Genomic DNA, 23,236 nt, shown 5'->3' with positions numbered 1-23,236 from the left:
TGGAGCCCTTAGCATCCACATGAAACTTCACACGCTTTCCAGGGAAATGAGAACTGAACACAAATGCTACAACATTTTGACACTCAGCTGTGGAGAAAGCAGAGAATAATCAGGTCTCAGAAACCTCATCGTCCTGCAAGTCCTCCTCCAGCTGGAGAACGTCCTTCAGAGCGGCTGCAACCACCCTCTTCCTCTTGCGAATGAAATCCTTTTCCTGAGCACACAGGTCAAAGCCCAGGCGTACATCTAGGTCTTCCTGGCTAGAACAGAGGATCAGGTATCTCACATTATGTTTATAATACAAGTCAGTGTTTTAATTGCTTCTATTTCATATATATATATGTGTGTGTGTGAAATATATATGACGCAAAGCAGGAAGAGATGAAATGTTCTGGCTTGTTCCTGGAGAAAAACAATACGTCCTCTTCTGGACTGAGAGGGTTTCTAATCTTTTTTTTTTTTCTCCTTGTTGAAGACATCTGAAATGAAATATAGCTGCAAGTAACAGAATGGTTCCCTTTCACACATGATCCCAAAATCCTGCAGAGGGCAGGGTTTTAAAAATGGCTTTTAAAAGCTGCACAAACTCCCACTGATAACCTGGGAATTGGGGATGGAGATTGTGGTCTTTCGTGTTTGGAGATGTTTTTTTTGTGTGGGTGTTGATAGTCATTGATGGATATTTATAAGCACTACAGTTGCAGTTTGGAAGCTGCTATGAAAATCTTTCTTAGGCGTGGTAAGGAAGAAGTTTTTGAATGACAGCTGTAAACGACGTATATCTCACATCATATTTACTGAAAATAAACAGAAGGATAGAAGATGCACTTGCTTTTGAAAGGGAAGAGAACTTCCCTTACAATATTTTACATGGTGTAACATATTAATCTTCTGAATTTTGCTAAGACCTTAACCATATCTCAAAGCACACAATGTGTTTCCTTAGTTTAGAAATAAGAAATCAGTTGATTAAGTTAATTTGCATTTATCTCTTTGAATAGACATTAAAAACCAAATATGGGTACATTTGTTATTTCAATTTTTTTTATATCTTAGAGTGGTGGCTAGGCACTCGGATCCTTCAGGGTTTTTTTCTGACTTTGGGAAACAGAAATGTTTCTTTCAATTAGTTTTGAAATGCTGCTTTTATTGAAAAAAAAAAAATCTACATTTAGCAATAATTTGTAGAGGTATAAAAGAGTGTCTCCAGTGGCTCTTGGCACATAATTTTGATTGCAGAAAAATATTAATAGAAAATTGGTGTGATCTTTATAAAACCTTTTCTTAACTCTATCAGACTATGTCTAATCCCATTACATAAACTCACAGCCACTAAAAATCTCTGTATTGTGTACTGAGTCCGTTTTATTTTATAATCTGAAATAAGCATGAGCCAGCATTCAGGACAGAGGCAGTGACAAAGGGGTTGGAACTTGTTTGACTACTATTTAAATTCAAAGAACTGAGGGGGAAAAAAACAGAAAGAAGATAAATAAGGTATCTTACCATTTTTTCACTTTGAAGTGCAAGTCAAATTTTCTGTGCTGCAAATTAAAAAGGTAAAATGAACACTGATTATTTTGTTTAAAACAGTCCATTTTCCCCGCTCAGAAGGGGACGTAGCTCTTTTGGGTCGTCATTACATCCACAAAGGTCTGAACCTCAGCAAACTGAGACTGGGAGATAGACTCTCCTCTCAATGTTTCATTAGTACCCAGAGATGTGCACTGATTTAATAAATTAATACTTTGGTATTATCATTTACAGTCTTCATCTTCTCTCACTTGGGAAACTCAGGTTGTAGCTTGGGCTGGTAGTACTTAGTAGTACTTAGTGACACAAATAAATAGCAGAGGAGCTGCAGTGCTGCACCTCACCTCCCTGGAAGGCTCCACCATTAAACAGGGGTTTTGAAACTGAAGTCCCTCACACAACGATGCAAGATACAAGGGAAAGCCAAAGAGGCTGAGTACCCCACGAGGGTGGCACAGGTTTGCCTTCCACGGCAACGTGCCAGGCTTCAGCTCACACCTCTGTCCCAGAACATCCAGTGACCTCCAGCCTGGCCAAGGACATGGGCATGAAAAAGAGCATGAGCAACAGCTTGGACATTTTCCTCCTTCTTCCTTCTCCCCTAGGTTTCCCGCTTTTATTTTGCTCCAAATAAGTAACTTTATTATGCATCGACCCAGGTTCAAGGAAGGTTAGGAAACAACTGCCTCTATATAAAGAGAGGTTTCTGCCTCTTGGGAGCCAGTAACAATTTTTAAAAGCTTGCAGAGGATTCCTTATAACCAGAGACACTTACCTCGCCGACTACTTCTTGCTCGGAGGGGAGAGACTTCAGCGGGAGAGTCAGGGGGACACTTGTCCTCCTTGTTCCGCATGACAAGCAAGCACACTGAAAAGGAGCACGGAGTATCTTTTGGTTAAGATAGAAATGCTCTCCTCTTGCTGCCTGCTCACACATAAAAGTCAGACTGTCTGAGTGGTCTACAACGCTCTAGGGTAACGTACAAAGGTGGGAATCCTCCTCTTCTTTGTGAGTGCAACGTCCAAGGAGGGTTGCTTGTATTTGGCGTAGTGGAAGATGGTGGGATCTGGGAGACGTGAGCGAGAGTCACAGCCCAAGGAAACTGTCTGTGTTTCTTCAAAGGATCCTCTCACTGTAAATGTTAGCTCATTCTCTAAAACAATGAGATAAAACGCACGTTAAAAGTTACTTTTAATTGCAAAGAGAGAAAGAAAAAAAAATAAAGAAGGAAAAGGTAGATTTGAACAAAACCCTTCTCCTCTTCCTTTGTTTTTGGAAAGCTGTCTTCTGAAAGTGATCCAAGACCCAAACATTACAGGTAGGTGCATCTTTATAATGGGCTGAGCGAGAAGCTGGATGGGAGCGTGATGTGAATAGCACTGAATTTTAGACTGCTGCTTTTCTCTTCCAGTTGCATCGTCACACAGTGAATGCAACCAGCTACTCTGCATTGTGAATCATCCTCCTCCTAGGCCAAATAATGAGCAAGAGAAGCTCTCAGCTCAGCTAAAATAAGATCCGAGTCCACAGCAGATGACCCTATTTATATGAAGAGATCAGCTAATCCTGCTGGTGTGTGTTACGCATGCTCTGAGATTGCCTACCAGATCCAGCCCCTCAGGGGATGTGAGCAGAGGAACTTCTAGATTCTGGATCTTGATCAGGGTCAGGCAGGAGCCAGCTGCTGAGCAGCTAAGCCCTGCAAAAAATGAGGTGTTTCTGTGCGTATGCAGGAGTCCAGCTGTCAGAGATCCTGAGGGAAGTTGAGGTCGTGGACTATTGCACCTAAGGAAGTAAGCTTCTACAAGGTTTAGCAGTACTACAGCAGAGGTTTTCAGGATCTCAGCTCGGGGTTTAGATACCTTCTGTACAAGCATCTGATGTTGTTTCTATTCTGGCACAAGGCTTCCCACGAAGTCAGAACCCTGAATGTACACCTGCTGCAGAACTGGTGGTGTTCCCTACTGCAAAGTTTTGATAAGTTGCCTTAGATGTGGTCAATTAAAGCCTTAATAGTTGGATGATGCAATTTACAGGCATTGTTAAAGAGTATAATATACAGTTTAAAAAACTGATAAGCTTACCTGAAAAATGCTTCTTTTTCATCTTGCTGTCCAAGTGAACTTCCAAGCATGCAACTTCACGACACTAGAATAGACATGATGGGACAGAGAATTAGATGACCCATCCAGCCATCTCACCATCACTGCTGGGAAGGGTCATTGCTTGAATGTGAGGGCCAACTGTGTTGGAAATTTCTGCCAGACCCAGTGAAAGTGAGAATTAACTTCCTCGCCGTGTGGGAAGATGGTGCTATGCTGAGCATATTGCAATTTTCCACGGATGCAGACAAAACAAGGAAAAACGACAGCAGTCCAAAAGCTCCTCTAAGATCATGCTGGCCTTGTCAGAGATGAAGCTCTTAAAAAGTATCACTAAAGAACGAAGACTTGCAATGTTTCCCTCACTTCCACCATAGTCAGTTAAGCTAAGTAACGATGTGGGACAGAACACCAGAGAACAAAACAAATAAAATTTTACCGCTATCGCCCCATTTGTGATGATGGTTTCAGGAGGATCCCGGCTAGAAAATAAGAACAAATAATAGGTATTTTATAAATAATATAATCTGGATACTGTCCTGAACAGCACAGATTTTTCTCTCTCTGACTCACCACCTCCCTCCCCATTTCTTCCTTCCTATTTGCAGAAGCATGCTTCCTTTTCACTAGATGCCGCATAGCTATTTAGCAGAAATGATTTGATGGCAATAAGGCACCTGGAAAATGCTTGTAAGAGGTTTAACAGCACAAGGATCTCATAGATTTGGTAGCAACGTTCTCCTCAGTCATGAGCTGCTCAGAGAATTTTCTGCTCTCCAGAAAATTGATAGGACTTACTGCTGTGGAATTTACCAGACCCAGAAAACCAGCTGTGAACCGTGGAAGTAATATATCAATTTTAAGAGAAAGTTGCAGAATCAGAAATTCTGAACTCATTCTCAGCATTGTAACATTTTCCTTTCTCACAGTGATTTGCTGATGCACACATTAAGTCTGGGAAAAGGCTGAATCTGGCTATTGAGATGATGCTGGGCATACAGAAGGCTTCCCTGCACTGATGCATGACTCTTAAGCTGCTGCTCCCATTATAATGGGGTTTTACTCACATGCTTTCTAGCACAAACTCAACTTCCAGCTCCTCCCTCCTCTGAAAAGAAATAAAAAAATAAAATGAAGCAGTCTTAATTAGCACACACAGAGGTTTGCAAAGCGACCTTCATTTTCACAAGCAATTTCCTTTTATTGTCGATGTTAAAGGACAGAGATAGCTTTTTCTTCCCCAAGGAACAGAAGATCTTAGTTGTACTAGCAGAACAGAGGGTGTTTGGTGCTTGCAAGTCTCCCTAGGAAACCTGTATTTTTCACATTTTCTTCCCTGCTAGCTTCCATGTGCTGAACACAATATGCTAAGACTTAGCATTTAGTAAAATATTGTGGAAACAGGCCATTTTCCTGTCCTGGCATTCTTTTACTTTTTATAATCTTTGTGAAGATTAGATAAACTCTGTCATTTGCTGCCGGCTTATTAATAGTGTGAAACTTCCCTAAAATTGCCTCTCCTCGGGAATTTGGCCACGTTCTGTGCCAGAGAACACCGACAGGAATTTGAGAAGGCATCTATTTTGACACTGGTCTGCAATTTCTGCAATTTTAGTGATTTTTTTTTTTTACATTTTTTGCCACCAAGCTGGTCCTCGTGGTAAAAAATAGAAGGGACAGCACACCCCTTTAGTCAGATGGAGAATAGGCATCAGGGTGCGCTAGAAGTGACAGCTCTTACCTGCTCATTTAGTGGGAATGCCATCAACACGCTTTCCCCCAGGGGGATTTTAGCTACGTCAAAAAGCACAATTGCATGGTCATCATCATGAACGATGTCATCATCAGAAACAGTAATTTCCAGAACATTCTGGGAAAAGAAATGAAAAATGTCCAATTCGTTAGCATGTACTCGGGAAGTATGACATTCTGCAACTCTTCCAGATTCAGCGCCTGCTTTACTTCTAGACAAGGACTGATAACAAAGCATCACAAAGAGTACTAAGAAAAATAAGTGTAACCTGCTTTATAAGAAACAGCTTCTAGTCTTGTCAATTAAGGCTGAACTGAAATTTCTCTTGGGTCACCTTTTAAACTTCTAAGTATAAAATGCACCAAAAATATGATCTTTTAGGAAGAAATATGGATAGCCAGAACTCTTATCAAAAGGGGCAATAGAGGTCACTTCATATCAACATATCAACTTCATATCAATCACTGTGCCCTTGGGCTTCCCACTTTCAACCACGTGCTTATGGGTGCTTGAATGTAGTGTAATTATCACCAGCAAAATTAATAAAGTTCTTAATCATACTAGAATTTAACAGCTTCCCAGCATTAATATTCCATTATTTTTTGTCCTCTCAGGGAAAGATGTGGCCTTCTGTTACAGTGTTGGTTTATATTTTCGTTTCATATTTTCCCTGTGTTACTACTCTGTCATTGGTCCCACCAGCCCTCCCCAAGGATGTCACACTCACATTACTGATAGATAAATAAATAATAACTATGCTAGGACAGAAGTGGATTCCAGCAAAAACTCAAATTTCTTTGGGTCAGGTGTGCTAGGGGAATTTTAAGTAAACTCAGGAAGGCGTTAGAATACGTGACATCCTGCTTTGGGCTAAACTGAAAGAAGCTGCTTAGAGATGAGGAAGAGTTTCTGTTTGTGTACCTTGACTTGCCTCTGTATCCGGAAGTAGAAAGTTTCATTCCACACAGGGTTTCTGCAGTTTTTGATGGTTTTGGTGTGGAATTTTTCATCTGAAGCAGTTGGCAACCATAGCCTCACGTAGCAATCGGACTGGCTTACTACAGAAACATAGGCAGAAAATGTCTAGCAGTGGAAGCACGACACAAGAAGGGGAGGCATTGAAATCGTCTGTAGCTTGAACAGGGATGAGGGGTGACCAGTTCTTTCCGATATATATCAACCAAACTAGTGACATAAAAAGATCACGTAGCTAGATAAAATTAATTTGTCGTTCATTGCAACAATATTTTTAATAAACACTGCATTCAGATAACAGTGCACAATCCTACACACTTAAAAAAAAAAGAATACACTCCGAACAAGTGGATGGAACAATATAGATAGCCAGGAGCCTCACATTGCTAATTTTCAACCTTGTTTCAGCTCTCTGCAAACTTAGCAGGAGAAACTGCTGCAAGTGCAGCAGAGAGTGAGCCTCAGATCCTGAGAGGGGTTGGGCATAAATTGCCTCTGTGGCAATTCACTTGTGAGAAGTCTTAAAAGAATCAGGCTTGAGTCTGATTCAGATAATAAACGTCTGCCATACCTGGTTATTAGTACTTCACCATGGAAAATTAATTATTCCAGCTACCTAGAGCATTGTCTCCTTAGGTGGGGTAGGAAGGGAGAGGCCTAGCAGCAGTACAGTTGCTTCATCAGGTCAGTAGGTAGCTGGAGCTTTTTCCTGGTGTTTGCTTATCCTGAAAGATCTGGAAGTTATTTCCTATTCCACATCTCTTTCTGAGAAAAAAGAAGCGGCAGAAAGGATTTGGATCTTGTGGATAAAGGGAGTGAACCTGCACTTACTCTAAGCAATCATCTCCCTTAGATCACGAAACAAGCAAACACCAAATTGATTATCAGACCTGGGACAGGAACTTTTCAAGAGGCAACTGGAAGGGTTGATCCATCCTGTTGTGTTGAACACAGGCTTTGGTGAGAAAGGAGTAGAAGGGGCATAGGCTAGTCCCGTGGAAGTCAATAGAGGTAACTACCTGGTGAGCAGGGAAGAACACTTACTATCTGTAAGCATGACACAGGTCTCGAGTCAGTTCCTCAAGGTTAAAAGAGAGTTTGTCCTGGCGTCCTCGCTCAGGATATCAGGTATGTTGCTGTGGGATATTTTGCCTAAATATTAGGTATTGCCTGAGACCCAGAGACCCTGTGGTTGGGACATCCTCTGAGGACGATCCGTGTCAGGCGTGGGAATTCCCAGATAACTCTTCGCACTGAATCTCAGGAATTTCTTGACGTTGCCTGGAGTTTTCCCTCATGCAGGATGTAGGTTACCTGTACATCTTTTAAATTATTTCCACAGGCAACATTGCAGCATCTTAGATTTTTACATTATCAAAGTGGCAGGATAACACAACGACTTTGGAAATTACCAGTGTCACATTCAATTTGCAATGTGGGGGACAGCTGTGATCAGTGATCTATCTGATAACCGAAACATCTCCCCTCACGGTGCTGTCTGACAACCTGAGGAGCTGTGATGTACTTATCCTGGTAAGAAGTATCGCCAGCTCTAACCCACAGAGGTTCTCAGGAGTGCACTGTACAAAAGCCAAGAACCAAACGTCACTTAGTTTTCATACGGGTGTTGATTTCATAAATATTTACTTACAATAAGCTATTGACAATTCTTTGTCAAACTGTACAGGCCAGATAAAGGGACAGGGAGGTGGATTAAAAACTGGCAGACTCAAAGGGTTGTGACCAGCAGCACAAAGTCCAGCTGTAGGCCAGTCACTAGCGGTGAACCCCAGGGGCTGATACTGGGTTTAACATCTTTATTAACAATGTGGGTGATGGAACAGAACACACCATCCACAAGTTGGCAGGTGGTACAAAACCAGGAGGAGGGTTGACACATGAGGTGGCTGCACTGCCATTTAGAAGGACCTGGACAGGCTGGACAACTGGGTCGACACGAGCCTCGTGATAATGAAAAGCATGTGCATGAGGAGAAATAAACCCTGTGCAACAGGGCAGGCTAAGGGCTGGCTGGCTGGAAGGCAGCTCTGCCGAGAAGGACCTGTGCATTTTGGTGGACATCAGGTTGAACATGAGCCAGCAACATGCCCTTGTGGCAAACAAAGCCAACAGCCTTCTGAGCCGCGTCAGGATGAACATTGCCAGCAGGTGGAGGGTGATCCTTCTACCTGGCACTGGTAAGGCCATATCTCTGAGTTCCCCAGTACAAGAGAAATAAGGACATACCGGAGTGACCCTAGCAAAACTCCACAAAGAAGATGGGGTGACTGGAGCATCTGTCATATGGGGAGAGGCTGAAGGGGCTGGGACTCTTCAGTCTGGACCCAAGAAATCTCAGGGGGATTTTATCGATGTATGTAAACACCTGGCTGGGGACAGGGGAGAGGGAAATAAAGAAGTCAGACTCTTGTCAGTGGTGCCCAGTGAAAGGTAAGAGGTAATGGACACAATTTAGAACACAGGAAATTCCACTTAAGCATAAGCTTTTTTACCACGAGGGTGCTCAAACACTGGCACAGGTTGCCCAGAGAGGTTGTGAAGTCTCTGTCCCTGGAGATGTTCAAAACCCAACTGGACACGGCTGTGAACAACCTGCTGTAGCTGACCCTGCTTTGAGCAGTGGGTGGACTAGACGATCCCCAGAGGTGCCTCCACACCTTGGCCACTCTGTGCAATTCTGCAATATCAAGACTAGTTGGTCACAGACAAATTATATATAATTGTTAGTAACTACTCAGTGCAAATTTGACCTTGAATATGAGGTGAGATGAAACCACTAGAACAAAGCAGGTCTTCTTCAGGTGGAGAAAGGGGACTCTACTGTATGTTTGTTTGCCACAATTCATCTACAGTCCCTACTTGATGGAGAGGGTTGTAGTTTCCTCTAAAGTTCCTGTGATTTTCTGTATTTTCCTTGAGTTGTACAGACAGCATCAGCTATTCCCCATGTTGCTGCACTAACTGAGCTTATGTATTTATGTAGAAGTGGCAGTTCGCTTGAAGCCAGGCTAAGCTGTGAGGCAAGCAGTGGGACAAATCAAAAATAACAGGATAGTTGGATGTGTGCTGAATTCTATGAATGCTATGATACCCTCGTTACATGGAAGCAGCTGAAATGACTAATCAGGGTTTTTTTTACTCCCTCTTATCCTTGATAAAAGTGCACAAAAGAGCAGCTGAAAAGTTTCCAGTTTATTCATTGCTACCTGGAAGCTAAAACAACAACAACAAAAACGTTAATGTTTTCTTCATGCTCTAGTTTTCGTGCAATAGCTGGGCATCGTTAGCAATTTCATGCCGAGTCAGGCACTTACTTCAATGCACGTGTTGCAACTCCATTCCCTGATGACATAATGTCACCCCATATGGATGCTGAGACATCTGAACTCTCAGTCTCTTTGGAAGCCAACACTAAGTGACCCTGATATCCTTTCCCAGATTCAGTTGAGTTTGTGTGTTGATGGTATGTTTGGCTATTTCATCTCTGTCTTCAAGCTAAAAATTCAGGAATTAACCTAAAAGTTCAGAACTGCAGCCAGCTGTTTGCTGCCCTGTGTGAGTACAGTCCTGTGCTATGTTCCTGAAATGAACCATCACATGCTAAGATCATTCAACTCCATTGTAAATAAGAAGAAAATTACAGCAGTAAAAACAAAAGCATATAAGAAAAAGTGCTCTCATAAGGGCAATGAATGTAAACTATAAAATCCCATCTGTCCTATCATTGTGTTTCATAACACCAAAAGGAAGAAACAGTTTTCCCCTGGTGAATTCATCTCTACCTGCATAGACAGGTTCCCCTTGAATCCTAGTTTACTACAGTTCACCCGAAAGAAGAAGAGATGCCCCCCTTTCTCCATTTCATTGAACATGATTCCCAGGAGAATTTTCCCAAACCAGCATAACGTGATATAAAAAAAACCTAAGACGTTACCTCCAACTGTTGCCTGTCCAAGAGCTGATTTGAACTGGACACTGTCCTCTAAAGTACCCAGATGCAACACTCATCTGTAAGCTTAATATTACTCTCCGTAGTTTGTTTGTGGAAATAACAAATGCTCATAGACCTACTGTGCTTTATCAGTGATGCACATAGTCCCACGTGAATGAATCCTCAACCCTATCCAGCCATTGAAGTTGAAGAGAAAAGAAGGATTTGCTCCCCAGAGCACACTCAGTGGGTGCAGTACCCGCTGCAGTCACAGAGTGAAGCTTTCACATCCAGGGTCACCTCTACCTTCTGTGCGTTCTTGGGGCAGGACTGTCAATATCACCTGCACTAGGTCTATTCTCCTTGGTCTGCTTGCTTAGCAAAAATAACCCCTGATGTCTCTGGAGAACCACTCTGGTTTACAAACACTCCAAATGTATCACCCCTGAACTGACTCATTTCTTCCAAATGGATAAAAGAAGAGCTTCCAGAAAATAATTTCATAAGCTGGGATAGGAGAAAGGCCCCGAGCTCTTTTTTGTATAAATATGCACGGTCTCTCTTCATCCAAAGATGAAAAACAAAAGGAAGATCCAAAACCAAAAGTAAGGCTAAAGGAAGTGTCGTGATTTTTTCTGGCCTCCCAGCTAGGACCATCAGGTTTCCTTTCACAGCTGAGACAGATTCCACATGCATCTGATTTCTACAGTCAGAAAATAGACCTGATCAGCACAATCACATTTCAACACCAACACTCCCTGCCAAGATTTCACCTTGTCCTACCCCAGCTCTGCTAGCTGTGTTACAGCGATCTCCCTACCCATAGCCTCTCGAACTGGTGGGACAACACCCAGCAGAGAAGGTTTTGTCTCCAAGAAGCAATCATCTGTTGGCCTGAAGCTCGCTCCAAGTAATTTCTTACCAGGACACACAAATCAAATTCACCTCTGCGCTCCACAGGGTTGCAAACACCAGCACCAGTGAGGGTGAATATGTCAAGCCAAACTTGACACCCCTTCTCTTAATTCCTGCTATGCTAATGAGCCCCAACACGCTGCCAGAAAACAGCACATAAACACTAACAATGGTGAAGGTGGGCCAGGCTGGGAGCTTGGTGCAGCTCTCTCTGGCCACCTAATAACGCATTTGTTTAAGGAGGGCAGCCAGAAGGTACTGGAGAGCCTGTGCCACCATGGTCCTCCTCTCCCATTGCCCGGTTCCTTTCTCACTCTTTTGGGAAACAGTCACGGGAAGGGGTGTTACCAGCAAGGAGAGGAACCAATACGTACACTGCTTCCCCTGCCACCTCCTCCTGGCCAATTACTCCTCCTACGCATGGGGAATTCTGTAGGAGAAGTCACACCATTAAATAGAGTCAGGAAATGGAAGCTTTTGTGACAGCCTCTGGCACCAACCCCCAGCTAAGGAGGAACAAGCGAATACACCAATGATCAAAAAAGTCGTTTGTTTACCTGAGGCTGTATGCAGTCTGGGACCAAGGAGGGGAATACCACTGCAAAGCAGGTGCCAGACAACAAAAGTCCCATGAACTTCACCAGAATTGCTTCCTTCCCAGCATACCCAGCACCTCCCAAGCCCAACTGCATGTTCTTTGGAGCCTGGTTCATCACCAGAGAGCAGGATGAGGGTAAGTGATCCCACCCACCCTTTCTAATGCTCACAGGGAGACCAAGGAGGGCCAGAAATGTGTGTGTGAGTCTGATTACAAAACAACATAGAGGTCAGCTATGAATACAGTGAAAACTAATTAGCTCAGGAACATCAAGAGCATTTGCATAGCAAGACAGAAACTAGTTGTGTGACGTATGAAGGAAATGTTGAATGTTACCCAAGTAAAGAAGAGCCCACAAAAGTGGTGGAGCAACTGACAGCGAGTATATGAAAGGGGTTAATTGATCCATTGAGGAGGAGCGGGTGCTTTCTTCCTGCTTTAATGTTTTTCTGTGTGTGAAAACAGATGCACCCATTGCCAAGTTCCACCACATGCGTTCTCTACAGGCAGAGGTGTAACATCAGATTTCAAGATAAGCTGGGACTCCATCCCGGGCTTGTGAAACATGCATCCCACGGATCTTGAGCTGCATATGTGAAAAAATACCCAGGATCAAACTGGGTGCACACAGCAGTGAGGAATGTCAGTGGAAGTGTATGGAAAGTAGCATTCCCTGAAGCCAGGATTTGGCAGGTAATTCAAGGAAAAATATGAAAACTCTAGTAGCCAGAGCACCTGCTGTGACTGCATTTGTGACAAACTGAGAGAAAAATCAGGAAAATGGAGTATGTTCTAGCCAAATGGAGGTGATCAGAAACTCAAGCAAGCAGACAACTGCATGTGCTTAGGAAGATAAGAAGGCAGCAGGCAAGCGGAAAAGCAAAGTCATAGAAACTGTTGCACTTAGTTGGAAAGGCAGCTTGTTCCTGGGTTTGATATTTGGAAGATGAAAATCTAGGGAAATCTAAAATATATTATCAGAAAAACTGTCAGTCTTCCACTGAAATCTCACAGTCATCACCTGTTTATAATTACTTTTCCATAGGAAAACATCGTATTGCTGAGGCCAGGCTAGGTAAATATCAGTTTCTCATCAGCGTGCATTAGGATGTGTAGCTATTTTAGTCTTCCGATATTTCAAATACTCTCAAATGCTGAAAACAAACCATTAAGCTAGAAGGCAGTACCAAAGCAAGTCAAGCACTTAAAAATTACAAGATATCTTTTTGTATTGTATCGACGTATTTAGACCACATAGTATCACACTGTTTTTCCTGGGAGACTCCAGCTTCTCTGAGCGTCTCTGACTGCTGTCCAGTCAATAAAGAGCTATTTAATATTTATCTTCCTTCTTCAACAGCATGCTAGTCTGCAGTGCTTCATTATGTTATGACATTAAGAAACAGGCCTGAAGTCACAGAAAATTACCAACAGAAAGGAGAGAACGACACCTGTTCATCCCCAAATCTTGTTTACTGGTAATTAATAGAAGAATCTGAAGATACTTCTCACTGTTTCTAGGACTTACCTGGTGTTTTAAATTAGGATCCCTCTATACATATTGATAATCCCTTTCAAAAGGAGTACATAATTAAATAGACAATAGAGAGAAAATGTGTAGTAGATATTCTGTTATCCGTATTTTGTAGACAGAGCAACAGAGGCACAGCATGTTTGGATGACTTGCCTAAACTCATACAACAAGCCTGTTGGCAGAGCTAAAAACCGAACCTAGGTGTCTTGATCCCTACTCCAGAGATACACGTCTTGGCAATAACGGGAATTTTCTAAATGCCCGCGTCTCATTACGCAATACTACTTCTGAAACTCCACTCTCCTCAGGATGGAGGACAAGGTCATAATAGCTTCACTATTTTCTGAGAATGCAGAATCATTTTACTTTGTGCAACCCCTGTTGCATAAGCTGGTGAATCATGGTTCTTATCTTGTCATTCAACTTCCACTTTAGAGCAAAAGTGATACTAAAAGAAATTAGATCAGCACTCCAAAGGAATGAAGGTGAGGTCTTGAAAATAGGTGCAGTGTTTCATAGCTGTGAAAAATAATAGAACTTAACTTTGACCTTCTTTGCTATCCTATGATATTTCTTCTGTTCTCTGCAATCCAGTGTTACAGGACACGTGAACCAAACACTTCCATTTGGTTGGAAAAAGTAGACAACGGTGACATCCGTTCTTGAAATACCAGAGTGAGTGGAATACAAAGAGGTGGTGAGAAATTTTCTTTATAGAGTACTGTTCCCCCAGAAGATGAAGATAAAAACAACTGGCAGTGAAAATGGTGCTGTCTCTGAATTATCCAGTGGAAGACAAGTGGTGCTCACTTGGAGAATACAAGGAATCCTGCCATATCCTTAGGCTTCATCAAAGTCTGTCTGGTGACTTATTGCCTCACAGAAAGATAGAACTTTAGAGCTGCCTGTCTGCTACCGAGGAGTCTAGTCCAAAGTAGTCTTCAGAAGCAAAACCTGTTAGGGTTTCCAGGCCAAAATAATCTGGAGTGGCTAGTTTATTGGCAGAGTGGGACGTTTCATCCTATTTCTTTGAAAAAGTTGTGCCTATCACAGATATCATCTGAGTTTCTAGCCTTGCGGAGCGTATCAAGACAATCCGAGACTCCCTGATGTGCAACGTACAGCCATTTCCTTCACTGAAAGCACCACATATTGGAGTACCATAGCTAAATAATTGACTGTTGGTCTGCACAAACAGCAACTATAAATGACTTTTCACTCTGATGGATCCACTAGATGTACTAAAAATATTAAAAAGTAGGAAGACAGAGGAGTGAGGCAACATGTCATGTGAAATGTTGGTGAGCAGAAGGGCGGTGGGGTTAGTGAAATTCAGCACAATCTCCCAAAAAGCAATGAAAATGCACAGCAAAAAGAGAACATTATGACAAAAGGATATGCAAAACTATAGTTATTACTGACCTGCCAAGTTCATGAGGCACATGTAGGAATGTCAGGAGAAAATTCTCCAGAGAAAAACCTCTGTGGAAGTGGAGCACCAGGTAAGGGCTGGCCAAATACCACATATTTTCAGAACACTTTACAGGTAAGCATTAACAGCGGCTGACATGTAAAGATTTCAGCCCTGTATTCTATGTATTTGTTACAGACATGGGATATTAACATCTGAGGATTAAAACTTGTATTAGGATATTTTTGCACTACTGAAATAGCCAACTTGTCTGTGCTTTGCTGACTGAAAGTCTTAAAGTTTTAGTCAATATCCATTGACCTGATCCTGAATTCTTAAAAAACAAACACCCAGACATCAAACAACCCCTCTGAAATTGTAAATAGGTATTGGCTTGGACTGTCATTTCTTAGCTGGTATGATTTCTGTGCTTTGCATTTGTGGCTAGCACAAGCAGGGACCGAGCCAATAATTTTAGAACTGTGTAATGTCAGTAAGAAAATCTGGTACTTACAAAAATCTGCCTGATGAGCGTTTCTCAGCTTTATGATTCTTACAGTGAGCAGGGAATAAGGTGATCTGAAAAAAATAACAAAGGAGATGCGCTTTAAAGTTTGGGATACGTGTATTTGTCGTAACGACAACCAAACACTGACAGGAACACAGGTTCTGCTGAAACCATCTCTTCCAGCTGGCATCACAGCAAAAATGCAAGAGGCAACAAAACACACTTTCTCCACGAACTTCATCAGCCCCTGAAGTCTGCAGTCACCTAAGCACACGGACAGAAAGAGCGGGAGAAGAGAGTGAGTAAGAAAGTGGAGACTGGAGGTAAATAAGCTGAGAAAGTTCATTTGGCCAGCTACATTCAATCCTACATGTGGCCATCAGCATCCAACATGGCAACACAAAATTCAGCGAATCACGAATAGGAAATGCTCCAATTTTGATTGAAAAAGAAGACGGACCTTTTTAGATTTTCTCCCTCGTTTTTAAAAAGAATCATTTCCACGATGGAGAGGTGTCTAAAAATTAGTATTAGCACCTTAGCAAATGTCTCAGGCCACTGGGTCAATACGTGGCTTTGGACAAACACTCCTGGCTTGCTTCGTGGCAACAGGAGTTCTCCTTACCAAGTGTGGTTATCTGATTGACATATGTGGAGTAGCAGCACAAAATACATAGTTTTTACTACAGTTGGTCTCAAAGAAAGCTAGCTCCAATTTCTTGTTGAAGATGCCAAGCCTGACCAGCTGGGTCTGTAAAAATTGTGCCAATCACATGCACTTCAGGGATTTTACCTCTTCAGAGAACACGTCCATCATGTCCAGCAGCAGCAGGCAAGGCAACAAGAGTATCAGCAGAAAGATGCAGAAAACGGGCAAAGCTTCCTATGGCTGCATTAGAGATGGCTGTTTGGGTTCCTTGACTGTGAGAGCAGCTGTGGGAAATTTGTCAAAATAGCTGGACTTTATAGAAAGGAGAGTGACACCATGGTTGTACACTACAGACTGAATGAAAAGGATGAATCAGCACTGAGGATGGCTACACATACCATCTTTTAGAGACAGAAGCAGGAAAAAAGGAGGAATTTGAGAAATTTCAGATTATATTGGGTAATAAACCCCAAACTGATGTGTGAATATAATCAGGAAAAGTCTCATTAGATAGTTGGGGCAACACAGTAAGACTGCAGTGAATGCCAGAGCACAGGAGAGAAAAGGTTCTCTCAAAGTCTGTCAAACTGTGAGGGCTGACTGCGTACAGAGATGTTGTCGGCAGATTCCTAGCTGGCTATCTCCAATAAGAGGGGAAGATACAAGTAGTAGGACATATATATAAATACATAAGAAGTGACCTTGAGAGAGTCAGGTTGTGGAGTGATAATGGTTTTTTTAAGGACTTAAGTAAAGCATCAATAAACCCAAGATTTTAAAGTTAGGTAGATTTGGGAATAGGAAACTGTTAGTTTGCAGTTCTAAAAACAAGGGTCTGTAGAATTTATAAAATGACCAAACTGATTATTATGACACTTGTAGATTTGCAGAAAGATATTCAGCCAAATAATACTGAAGGCACAGTATATGTCAGAGTCACAGAATAAGTGTTTGCTTCAGTGAGGTGGAAGCTTGAGGACAGTCACTGACATTCAGGAAGAGCTCAAGGAGGAGTTGAGATAATGGAAGAAGGCAAATAGATCAGTAATTCTTAGTAAGGTCAACCTCATGAAAGAACAACACGCACACAAAAAAAAGGCAGCCAAAGTAAGAAGCTGTTGTGAAAGCTAACGACCAAAAGTTTGAAAAGATTATCTGAAGTGAAAAGTCAGGAGTGCTGGTGGAAGGTGATGAAATAATGAGATGTTATCTATTTTCAGATAAACTTCAATTAAAATAACAGGGAGAAACTTTCGAGTGAAATAAGAGAAAGCACATTCATAGGTGTTGCTACTGTCACAAAAGCCAAAGAGTTCTAAGAAGGTCAAAATATAAGAAAGTAGCGAGACAAGACAGTACATCAACTGAAGCGTGTGCGGCATTGGACCATGGGGGAATCATCATGACAGACATCTATCTTAATGTCCCAAATCATCCAGCTCTATGAGGATGAAAGACATGAAGGTCATAAAAGGAATTGGCAAAAAATTGCAGTCATTCTCAAGCTAAGAAGTTATCCAATGAGAGGGCAAGAATTTTTGAGAAAATGCTGGGTAATTTAAAAGCATATTAAATAAAAGTTAAACAGTGCCTAGAAGGGCCATAAAGATTTGCCCGTGAGCTCAAGCTTATAACTAAGAATCGTAACCTCTGAACATTTTTGGTAAAGTTGCCTAGTTAAAATGCTAATAATTTTTGCTGTGAGGTGCAGCAGCAGCACACCCAAAACAGCAAGAGGACTATTAAGTGCTGAACAAATGCGTTGTCTTTATCAGGCTAGGAGTAGAAGATCTTGGCTTCTGGGTAGGAGTATTCCAAAACTAAATATGAAATTAATATTTCCAGTGCTTAAAGTCATATGTAGGGCACAGGATGTTTTATAAGGCTGCTTGTTCTAAACATAGGAGGTAAGATCTCAGTGTGATCAGAATCTGAGCTCAGCTGGCTCCCCACTATTGCTTCAAGCATTATTGTTAGACCTCAGCAAGGAATAATCCTGTGTGATCTTACCTCAACTTACTTTGCCCTTAAAGAGCAAATACTCATTGGGTTTGTCCATTTGTTTCTGTACTTTTCTCAAAAATAGCACTCCAATTAGAGAAATGCATAAAAATTTCAGACAAATTCAGGAGGAATAAAGGACCAAGCTAAAGGAATTTCATTTGGTGTTGGTGCTCTCTTAACCTTCTCTAACGATACTTGAGCCAATGTTTTGGAACACGTGTTTTCAAAGATTGTCAGAGACATGTATGAACTGCCATGGGTTTCTAAGAAGTAGAACAACAGAAATAGAAACATGCACAGGTTCTGCGAAGATGTGTTTACACCAGGCTTGGTCCTGAGCGCCATTGCAACAGGCTGGAGTAGAGGTTAGTGAAGAATGCACCACAAGAACCTCACACCTTGCATGCAAATGGAGACAAAGAGAGAAGAAACTTTAGAGTAAGGGAGGGCTGTACTATAAAGGGAAAAAACCTCAACAAACCAATAGAACATACCTAGTGTTCTCACAAATAACACTAAGATACTGCACAGACTAGATGGTGTCAAAGGTTACGCAAGGGTTCAAACACCTAATTTCACGTGGAATCATGGTGCGGAAGTGGATAGGGAAATTTGGTGTCAAAGGAATCACAGAATGTTAGGGGTTGGAAAGGACCTCAAAAGATCAGCCAGTCCAACCCCCCTGCCAGAGCAGGATTCCCTACAAGTAGGTCACACAGGAACGCATCCAGGCGGGTGTTCGATATATCCAGAGAAGGAGACTCCACAACCTCCCTGGGCAGCCTGTGCCTGGGCTCTGGCACCCTCACAGTGAAAAAGTTTTTTCTAATGTTTTTGTGGAACCAAGGAAGACATCTTGGTGGAAAGAGCAAGAGTTTATTTAAATTTGAAGAGCTTGCTAAGGGAACAATAAGGCAGAGTATCCAATCACGCATAACACGCAGAATAGAAATTTGATTGAGTGAGAAGCAAGGATTATTTCTCTCTTCCAGGAGGAGAGCTCCAAGTAGGGGCTATGTAAGAGAAACACAAGTCCTGTGGGACAGCAAGATGCTGGCTGTGTCAGCCAGCACACACCTAGCATTCAGTCATGGAACAAAGACCACAAGAGAGAATGGAAAAAAGAAACTCAGTGAATGAGGAGCAGAGGAAAGAGTTAATGACATGAATGTCAGAGATGCATTCAGTCTTTGGAGGCAGAGAGCATGTAGCCCGTGAAGTCCTGGCTGGGCTTCCCTGAGCCTGAGCCTCACTCCCTGGGTCAGCATGGTTAATTAGCAACAGCCCTTCTGGTATTAGCCTGTCCCCAAGACCAACAGTTACTTTAAATTTGAAGGAATAATGAAAATGCTAGTTTTACGTCCACATTCTCAACATTTTTACCTGTTGGCAAAGAGTTTTCACAGCACTCAGGACCAGTCTGTACTCTGAACCCCTCTCGCTTTCTCTCAATATAACAGGTGGCCATGTTCCTAAAATCAAAGTCCTTCAGAATAAACTAACTTATTCTAGAAAACATTTGATCCCCTCCTTAGGTCATCAAAGGAGGAACAATAGTCAGTGATCATCATCATAATTTGAGATACCAATTCTCACTGCTAACCACTGTGAACTATTAAATATAAAGCAAATCTCCTGCATGAAAGAAAACATCCTTTTTAGAGAAGGCAGTTAATGAAAAATTACTTCATATAATACTTTTCTGACAGCCCAATGGCAGACATGAAAACTACTCCAGAAAATTCAAAGAGTGAAGTAACTTCTTACAACTGACCCTCAAGTCCCTGGTGCCAGCAATGGAAGCCATGAAACTAAGTGGGTTTTTCCCTCTAGTCACAATTTCGTTGCAATAATGCATTAAACAACGCTAACAAACTAAAAAGCAAAGGTGTTGCGGCTGGTGATTATCATTTGTCACATTAAAAAAGACTGGTTAGTTCAGGATGTTTCTAAGGTAATCAACTATCCAGGAGTAACTAATTATCATAACCAGGGATTTTCAGCACAAGATTTGCATTCTATATTAAGCCAGGAGCAATTCCCAACACCTATAATAAAGTATTACTAAAAAAAAGTGAGGATCCACGGTACACAGATGAGCAAACCCTCTTGCAGTCTCCTTTAACAAAGATAGATCTGCACACCCTGAACCTCTGAACTTATCTCTGCAGTGACAGAGGGATGGCCAGGCTGAGCAGCCATCCTTACAAGCTCGTTGTTATCCCTGCAGAAGGTAACCTTAAATGACATGCTTGAACCATAGATCCTTTTTTTCAGAGGGCGGGGTGACAGGACACTTGGTAATGTCACAACTTTTTCTAGTTTGGCAGCAAACAGTCCAGCAATGCACGGCCCTTTATGTGCGCCACATGTATAAATCAAAGCCTGACTACAATTGTGTTAGTTCTTCTCTGGTTTCTGATTCTGTGTCCAACAGAAATCATTGTTAAGCCTCCCTGCTCTGCGTCATTATTACTAATCTTGAGCTGAGATTATCTTTCCTAGTTTCTTGCTCTTTGCATTACTGTACATAGGTTTTCAGTGCATTGACATGTAATGAGCCAACAACTATTTTTTTTTAAGCTGATAATTTGCCAAGGAGAACACCATTGGCTCTTTTTATTTTTGGAAATAATGAATTATTCTATATAAGACTGCATTAACAGAAAATACCCAGTGGTAAATTTTCTGGATTTACTATAATTATGGGCTATACTACTTACAACTATTTACAATGTTCCTCTAATATGTCTCATCTTTCCTGTGCTCATGTGTAAGGCACTAGAAGGCAAACTCTCAACCTGAAGCAGCTAAGGATGTGCTCTCTTGACGCTCCTATCCATTTTAAAACATGAAGCAGGTTTCACAAGGTTGTTACATTTTCCTGAAAATTTATCAGTGCATATTCAGCTCAATTCCATGCGTAGCCTCTGGGCATGTTTTTCTAAACTCAATCCAGTAACTGTTGAGTTTATCACACAGCTACAGAAAGTCTTCTCCAGCTGAACCAAGTACTTGGGCAGATATTGAGTATCGGCACCCATTTACTTGTTCCGGCATTCGTAAGCTTGTTATCCTTCATAACACCTCTCTGCTAATGGTTATCCTCTTGTTGCAGACGGCAAGCTATGGCTTGCAAAAAATCAAGGGAATTACCGAAAGCTGCCTGGGAAATCCAATACCAGTAAGGCAGAAATTAGCTTGCACAAGTCTATGCCTTTAATGCCAGTTTTCTGCCTTGCCTTATTACAAAGAAGACATATTCAGAAGCCAGGAGGCAAATAGCATCTGAATAGTGTCTTGGTCATTAAAGAGCTGTGATTAGCAAACAGAATTTTCAGATGTTCAGTCTGTAAGGAGAAATTCTCACAAAAACAACAAATTAAAGCTGTGGAAAGGGTCCTATAGCCCCTGTATGCAGGGGTTTATGGCCACAGGAATATTTTGTACATTAGTTTATGTACATTCAGATACATGTGCTGGATCTTTATAAACATGTAACTGCCTTAGTGGTAAAGAAGGGTTGGATGCCTTTAGTTACAGATATTCTAAACCAAAACACAACTTCAGTATAGATACAGTAAATCATTACAAAAACGCTAAAGAGATTGTGTCATCGCACTCCCAAACAGTTGCTTTTTTGTGTTCCCTCATTGAGCTTTAGCACCCATACATACACAGAAAGAAAATTATGAACACCTAAATGTCCCATTGGTTAGGCTACTTTGCCATGTACATCAAGTTTCACACCCTACTGATAGTTTGCTGCCCTTCTCTGTACACTGATTTCCATCTGTAGGAGCTGCCAGAAGGGATCTACTAACAAAGAGCTAACAAGGGATCAGTCTGATCAATCAATTTGATAAGGTTGTGACATACATAAGCAAAATGCCGTTTGTAGTTTTCTATTGATTTGCAAGCCTTGTTGAACAAACAAGAAATTTAATGTCTGCAGACACTTGAATCCAATGCTATTAAACATATCATCCAAAGTCAGCTTTTCATTTGGAGCCCCTGGTTTTACCTTGAGGCAGCTCAACACAAGGTATAGTCAGCTGCAAGCTACCCGAAAGCAGAACCAAAAAAGTCATTGCTGATAGAGCTGGTACATGTTTGATGTATCTTCGTCACAAGCCCTGCAAAGGTTACTAGAGTTGTTTTGTTGTGATGAGTTGTACAGTGATCAAAGTGGGCATTTGTTCTGAAAACTAGCATTAATGACCAAAACCAAAAAGATCACCAATAACCATGCTCTGACTTTCCAGCACCAGCAACGTTCTCCATTCACACTAGGCTAAAACTCCATTAAAGCTCATAGAAACAGATAGCATTGGAAGAAGGCCAAAGTCAGTCCCATTTTAACAGTAAATTAAAAACATTTTCCCTAAGGAATAAAACTATGGGAATAACACACATTGCGTAAATAGATAAAGGAATACAATAAAAAATATTATGAAATGCAGATGTTCTACCTAAAGAAAGTTTTCTTTTACGAAATTTTCCTATTTCTAAAGAAGCATGTCAATCTTTAATAACCACATTTGGAAAACAAAAAGGTCCTAGCCGTCTCAAAAAAAAAATATTGGTTTAGTCCCACCAACTCATAGTTTTCTGAAGTTTGTACCTTAACATCAACGTCACTTGGGTCTACGCAGTGCTTCATCCATTTTCTTTCTTCGTTTTCCAAGGGGCTTGATTTGCTGCTTGAATACCGCTGAGGGAGGGAGAACAAGAGGTGAAAAGGAGAACAAAGGCCATTTTTTCCAACTTCTTTCAACTCATCAATGTGGAACAGGCACTTCCCACCTCCTCATTGTTTGTGGTGGATAAAACCAACGTGCCAGGAAAGCGGCAGCTGTTTCTGTGCCATATGGAAAGATATTGACTCCAGGTTTTTTTAGCTACAAATAGACAAGAAAGGGCACTCTTGTTTTCTCAGAGATTTATGTCCTACAGGTAACAGCAGACTTGACCTGTTTATAGTCTGGGGACAAATCTGAATTAAATACTTGGAGACCCTTGCCAGGGTTGTTCTGTCTTCTACTTACCTGGGAGAAGGTGGAGGTTGATGCCATGGAGATCGCTGCTACATTAAAAGCAGGTGCTCCAGATAGCACCTGAGTATGAGGCTCCAGAGCTGCCAGTGCCTCCTGAAGCAAATGTACGGTCTTGAAGAGTGTCAGAAGTTGCTGAACAGGTGTTTTATTACATTGAGTCAGAGCTCCACCCCTTCGTGATTTCTGAAACAGGAAAATTTACCACCCACGTTACTTGTCCAAAGAGCATGTCTGTTGTAAGGTG

The 23,236-nt window shown here is 41.7% G+C and overlaps 1 protein-coding gene across 1 annotated transcript in view; it reads right to left on the bottom strand.

Annotated features, from left to right (window-relative positions):
- Positions 1-23,010, bottom strand: part of LOC104271203 (cytosolic phospholipase A2 epsilon-like) — a 35,302-nt gene extending 12,292 nt beyond the window's left edge. Inside the window, exons 1-13 of the mRNA XM_009865807.1 lie at positions 22,984-23,010; positions 22,560-22,649; positions 21,092-21,177; positions 15,289-15,353; positions 6,311-6,447; positions 5,378-5,506; positions 4,704-4,744; positions 4,076-4,118; positions 3,619-3,682; positions 2,518-2,687; positions 2,309-2,401; positions 1,507-1,544; positions 125-260 (exon numbers count right to left, since the gene is read on the bottom strand). Of these exons, the coding sequence (XP_009864109.1) occupies positions 125-260; positions 1,507-1,544; positions 2,309-2,401; positions 2,518-2,687; positions 3,619-3,682; positions 4,076-4,118; positions 4,704-4,744; positions 5,378-5,506; positions 6,311-6,447; positions 15,289-15,353; positions 21,092-21,177; positions 22,560-22,649; positions 22,984-23,010 (1,119 nt within the window). The remainder of the gene's footprint in view (positions 1-124; positions 261-1,506; positions 1,545-2,308; positions 2,402-2,517; positions 2,688-3,618; positions 3,683-4,075; positions 4,119-4,703; positions 4,745-5,377; positions 5,507-6,310; positions 6,448-15,288; positions 15,354-21,091; positions 21,178-22,559; positions 22,650-22,983) is intronic.
- Between the last annotated feature and the right edge of the window lie 226 nt (positions 23,011-23,236).

The sequence above is a fragment of the Apaloderma vittatum genome, unplaced genomic scaffold, assembly GCF_000703405.1.
Source record: "Apaloderma vittatum isolate BGI_N311 unplaced genomic scaffold, ASM70340v1 scaffold12553, whole genome shotgun sequence".
Classification (NCBI taxonomy): domain Eukaryota; kingdom Metazoa; phylum Chordata; class Aves; order Trogoniformes; family Trogonidae; genus Apaloderma; species Apaloderma vittatum.
Note: the sequence above shows the minus strand (reverse complement) of the source record. Positions and strands in the feature narration are given on the sequence as shown.